Source organism: Monopterus albus, unplaced genomic scaffold (genome assembly GCF_001952655.1).
Source record: "Monopterus albus unplaced genomic scaffold, M_albus_1.0 scaffold50.1, whole genome shotgun sequence".
Lineage (NCBI taxonomy): Eukaryota > Metazoa > Chordata > Actinopteri > Synbranchiformes > Synbranchidae > Monopterus > Monopterus albus.
In genome coordinates this window covers 1,660,319-1,666,629 of record NW_018127930.1, presented here as the reverse complement: position 1 = coordinate 1,666,629, position 6,311 = coordinate 1,660,319, and the positions used below count along the sequence as shown (strand labels likewise).

The 6,311-nt window shown below is 39.2% G+C and overlaps 1 protein-coding gene across 1 annotated transcript in view; it reads left to right on the top strand.

The window, feature by feature from the left end:
- The window catches only part of crata (carnitine O-acetyltransferase a), a 14,072-nt gene extending 12,662 nt beyond the window's left edge, over positions 1-1,410 (top strand). The window contains exon 14 of the mRNA XM_020601048.1: positions 174-1,410. Within this exon, the coding sequence (XP_020456704.1) occupies positions 174-389 (216 nt within the window). The 3' untranslated portion in view covers positions 390-1,410. The remainder of the gene's footprint in view (positions 1-173) is intronic.
- Positions 1,411-6,311: the final 4,901 nt, after the last annotated feature.

Genomic DNA, 6,311 nt, shown 5'->3' with positions numbered 1-6,311 from the left:
AAAAAAAAAAAAAAAAAAAATCATAGTAAAGAAAGTGCTTGTTTGGGGCTAAAACAATTATATATATATGCAGCTCAGTAATTAAAGCAGTAGTGTAAAATATGCTCTTGTTATTTAACCTTATAACTAAACCTGATTGCTGACTAACCACTATGTGCTCATGTTTTCACAAGGTACCATCTAAGACGGACTGCCTCATGTGCTTCGGTCCAGTTGTGCCCAACGGATACGGCATATGCTACAACCCTATGAACGACCACATCAACTTTGCTGTGTCATCTTTCAACAGCTCTAAAGAAACAAATGGAGCACATCTGGCCCAGTCTATGGAGCGCGCACTATTGGACATGTGGACACTGCTGGAACAAACTCCAAGAGCCAAACTGTGAAGTTCCTTCAGACTTTACTAACCTCTGTAGATGAAGTGGAGGCTCCAGGGCTAGCCTCAGTGATGAATGCAGCGAGTCAGACCTGATAGGAAAACCACTTGCAGTGTGATCAAGGGACATTCAAATGACTGTACCCCACACCTGCTGCAGTACTATCAAGTCCTAATGAGTGTTCTGATTTCTAAGCATGTTACTGATTATCATCCTGCACTTTATGCACTGCCTGCTGTGAAGTGCTGTTCATCTGGTATTATAATGCACACACATGAATTTAAAGTCACAATAATTCATACAATGATGATACAATTCATACAGTGTGTGTGTGTGTGTGTGCGTGTACATTTGTTTTGATTGAAATGTTAGAATGATTGGAAAGGGAAATGATCTGCAACAAGCATTTTAATATATGATGAATCAATCATGTAATTTTACAGGGAAAATAGCAAAATCTCAAGAGTTGCAGCTTCTAGGGCACTGTGGCATCAGGTGACATGTTGCTTAATCTCTGAAACCTGGCCAGTATGGACTGTACTAGCGTTAGTCTTTGATTGCTACTCTACATTGCTGTACTATATGGAGGCCAGTCATACATTACAGAAATACAGCTGTGGAACTCCTTGAGCGGGGTTTGCTAACCCATGTGCTCAAAATGCTAAACATTTTGCACAGGTTAAGAAACCGTACCCACATGTGAAAAGATTGTATCAATGTTTTTTGACTTTCCAGAATCTGCATTCAGAGTAAAACCATGGAACTGTAATTTTGTAAAAGTCTGTCAATATTTTAGCCATGGTATACTAACTTTTTTTTGTTGTATCCCCAAATAGCTCTCCTGCCCTGTACTTTGTCCTCATGTATAAATCATTTATTCTGCCACTAGGAGTCACCAGAGTAGGAATCAACACCCACAGTCTAATGATTTGAGGTGATGCGATCCTGCTTTCTTCTGTGAACTGCCATGTCATATTTTTTGTCCCTTTGAATGTAATGATTGTTTTCATTAATAAACTATACCTATTGACTTGTTGGCCAGCAAGCATTTATTCCATGTTTTACTGTGCAAGATACTGGACACATAGTAGGTTCACACACTTCCGCCTACTGGTTTTGTCCTTGCATTAACATTTTTCTAAAGTTTTAGAATAGCAGCACTGTCCTACCTTCAGAACTGTTTTGACATATTACATGTTTGATATCAGCAGGGTCCATGCAGTTTTAGTAATCCAGAGATTAGTATAACACTTCTCTAAAGTTGAACAGAAATAGATGCCTTGTAAATTAAACACCCACATCAGCAACGAGCACAGAGCACTGCTTTGTTCTGACCTGTTTGCACTGTCTCAGTTTTCACAGCAAACTGCATAGCAGTTCACATGTTGTGATGATAAACTGTTAACCCAGACAAGTTGACTTGGGAAATTTAGAGGCAACCGTTTGCCTCCAAAATGCAAGTTATTGATAATGGAGATAATTTGTCCAGTAAAATGTAAACCTGTTATTTATTTGCATGGTACCTGACTGAAATCCCTGAAGATTAATTGCTTAAAATGTAGCAAAATGTAAAATAACTCAGAGGTACTCAGGAGAAACTCAGAAGCACCCGCCGCAAAATGACAGGTAGCCAGACTTCTGCTTTGTCCAGCTGCTCACATTATATTAGAAAATTCCCAAAAATTGCATCTGACAGATGGTACCCAAGATGCATTGACAAAAACAAATTTCAAAAGTAAAATTAACAGCCTACTATACTGTGATCACTATCGTTTTTATGACTTTTTCACAAGACTTGAAATATATGAATATATGCAACTGCACTTTTTGACATTCACCTAAAAACAAAAAAAAAGCTCATCTCCAAGGTCTCAAGGTCTTACTGTGAATGACATAACGACTTACTGGCTGCTTGGTGGACTCAACTGCACAAAACTGCACCAGTCAATGTTCACAATACTTGCAGCCGTGCCTACTTTGCGTAGCCTTTATTGATGATTGGATGAGTGGTCTGCGGGACCACCCATTGACCCACTTCTTTTCTGGCCACCTATGATCAAGCTGTTTTCATTTTGCCAGTGGGTGTGATGGTTCTTACATAAGGGCAAGGGCAGGGAAACAAACCCCTTTCTTACAGGCTGCACATGAGGTCATGAGGCTGATCTTCATCAGCTGATATATAGTATTTCCAGAAAACAGATGATTCTTTTGCATTAAGAAACAGGATATCTCTGCTTCTGAACACAAAATAAACAGCCTGTACCACTGAGTGAATACTACCCTGACTTTCCGGTTGTGTGCACTAGAGGATGTTAGGCCATAAGCACGTACTTTCTACTCTGTTTTAATGTTTGAGCCTAAGCTTGTCATCTATTATAGGGCAGCAACTAATTAGGTTCATCATCAATTAATATGCCAGTTATTTTCATAATTAATAGATTAACTGATTAACTAAAGCCTTTTTTGTAATTATTGACAGTCCAAAATCGAAAGACGTTTGTCACTGTTTAGTTTATAATGAAAGTCTAAGAAAACCAGCACATATCACATGAGGTGTGATGCCTGGAGACTGAAAAACCCCTGAATTTTATGGCTACTTAAAAACTCCAACAGCCATTTTATTAAGACTGGGGGAATATCAGACTGTAGCAGTAAAACAATCTTAAACAGATGACAAAGCAGCAGGAACCTAATGTTAGAGATGATTTTTTAATAATGTATCTTTACTTAAGGCAAATTTGTTAGAACCTAAGATTCAAGAAATGTTTAGTTTCATGATGCATGTTTGTTTCTAACAAATACGGTACCAGGTTTTTGAAGGAGTGTGGGGAGTTTGTCTACAGGTCATTAATGTGCTCATATACAATATTTCATTGGGTAAAGTTTGAGGATGATGCCAACAGAAGCTACCTTTTTGACAGTAACTTCATTAATGTGATGGACACAAACTGACAGCAAAACAATACAAAATGACCACAAAGAGATGCAAAACAAACACCAAAAAGACACAAAAGATCACTTAATCCCATGTCTGCTCTCTTTCTTTATCTTTCTCTCACATGCAAAGTTGTCCTCAAGTCACCACTCAGCAAAATAAATTTGTGGTTTTCATGAACTGGGTGTCTGAGGTGGTGCAGTTGCACAAGAACAGATGGCAGGGCGAGTCATGCTCCCATCTCATGTTCCCATCAGCTTACAGCTGAATAAAAATAGCCTATTAAAATGAATGTAGCAAACAGTAGGATTCCAGCCCTTTACCATTTATTAAACTCTGAGTTAATTGAAATATCTCTGATCAGAACCAGAAACTCAGAGTTTCCCATCTTATGGTTGCAGGTAGTTCAGAGTTTACTGACCCACCTTCCTGGACCCCCTGTTACTGGACCTGTTATTGTTTTGGTATGTACTGTACAAGGCAACACTTTGGGCAAAGCCAGTGGCATGAGATACTGCTCACTCTCTATTCAGCATCTTCCTCAGTCCTCCATCATGTCCCATCACTGCTGCTTTGAGCTCCTGCAAAAAAAATTCGACACACTTTGTGCTTTGGTGTGACTGCTGTTTGAATTGGGTTCAAAATAATAAGAAAAATCAGTCTGCCAGTCTGTCAGTGCACAATTCAGTTCTAATGCTTTGTGAGAAAAAAGGTTTTGTCAGTGTGAACATAGAATTAGTGTGTAGTTCAGTGTTAGGACACACCTTTGGTTTCACCCTTGGGCTGTTCCCCACCAGAGAGTGGAGGAAGGATTTCCTCCGGTCCTTGTCTTTGTTCATGTTCATGCTTATGTCCCTTGTTGTGCTCAGTGTGTGTGGGGGGGTCAGTAATAGAGTAACAATCAGTAACATTTGACACCTATGGAAAATACTATAGAAATACATGGTGACTGACGAGGCAGAGAGCAGAAAGCCTCGGCTCCATGCTCTCACAGTTGATTCACCCTTTCATTTCTCTGTCTGCCAGCTTTAGAATGAGTCACCCTGTGAAGTCCCAGCCCATTCCTGAACGGTCATTGACTCCCCCACATCCTCTGCAGCTGCTCTGTCTGTTTTCCTTACTGACAACAAACTACACAACTCCCAAACTAAGATCCCTTCACACTGTATTTGACATGAATCCAAGTCACTTTGATGAAACAGGACACCTTAAGTGCTGGAAATGAAACAAAATTTCACGTTTTATTACATTTAGTTTGTTTTTATTCATGAGTATTTTCATAATGTCTTATTTAATAGATAATGTTATTATGCTTTATTCCACTTCTGACGAAGTGAGAAATGAACTGAACAGTGAGAGTGTTTGAAATTATGCTGCATGTTCCTTTCAGGTAGCTGGAGCCTCTTTTGCTTATTTTGACATTGTTTTAGTCAAAGAGAGATGTGATGTTTGCTGCTTTGTACACACACAGACGCTGTGTTTTCATTCCTTGTGGGGACTTTACATTGACTTACATTCATTTCCTGTAGACTCATCCTAACTTTAACCATTTACTTGCCTAACCCTAACCCTAACACCTAACATTTAACCTAACCTCATCCAACCCTAGACCATAAACTATTTTGCCACCCTAAAATTCAATGATTTCCTTGTGGGGACTAGTTTCTGGTCCCCATAAGGATGACTGAGTCCACACAGTGTGAGTGTGTTAACAGGTTTCACACACACACACACACACACACCCCGTATCTGGATGGTATTTGTTAATAGTGTTTCACAGAAGAGGATTTGTGAAGATACTCTCCCTTTCCTTGAATTTGTACTCAGCAGATTCAGCTTCCTCTTTTATTTTTACTTTCCTCTGGTAAAATGCCAACTGAAGAAACTGTTTTGAGAAACATATTTAAATGATCTTGATGGAAATCTTATATTTGCCAGACAACATTCTGAATTTGGTAAATAGTTTGTGTATATTTAAGTCTCTTCAAAATGGTAATCTTTTGGTATTTTAGCTTCAGGACCCAGATACAGTGACACAAGTAAGCTATGTTGATAATAAGAAGACGGTGCTTTGTAATAGAAGTGCAGGAATAGTGGCTGACACAAGCAAACACAAGACTACAGGTATTATGGCTGGTTCAGAGGACTACATCAGTACAGGTATTTTAGCAGGCTCAGATGACTACAACAATGTAAGTAATATGAAAGACAGACGATTGGTAGGTATGTAGCAGGCAAATAAATGTTAAACAATGAATATACATATAAGAGTCACCAGCAAGTAAACAAACAAGTTGGGATAATGAATGGGTGTAATCATGATCACAGGGGCAAAACAGTTCATCTCTAAACAGGCAGGCCAAGCAAACTGTTCAGACAAGAGCAGGCAAATAATCAAATCCAGGGAGTAACCACAGTCCATATGGCAAACCATGAAGGCAAACATGAAACCAATGCCAGAGCCTGACCACAAATCACAAGAAGAAAACAGCTGAATCAACCATTCAAAACAAGAGAGTGGGAAAACTGCAAAAAAGACAGGGGCTGGATTTAACTCCACAAGGAAAACAAGGGGCAGAGACAGGACAAAAACCGGGATCATGACACAAAATATTGTGATCCTTTGTATGAAACCATTTGTTTGGTTTATTTAAAACAATGGATCACAGAATTCTTTCTCCAAATGAACTGTGGAAATGCTGATAAGTATTTTGCTTAAGTTGTACAGATGACCGATTTGTCACAACCGTACTGGCTCTGTGACTCACGATAAATAATTCTAATAAACAAAGAGCAGTTTTCTTACAGTGCCAGTCTACTACACTGTCATGCTGAAACTTGCATTTGTAAAGTCATCTCCAAGTATCAAAACATTCTGAGTGCAAGTTAGGCATGTCTGGCCACGGTGACTCACGCTTGCCAGAAAGCGCCTACTCCATTTCCTGCGTTGAGGTCCACATGGATTTCACAATCACTCTGAGGTCAGGAACAAATGG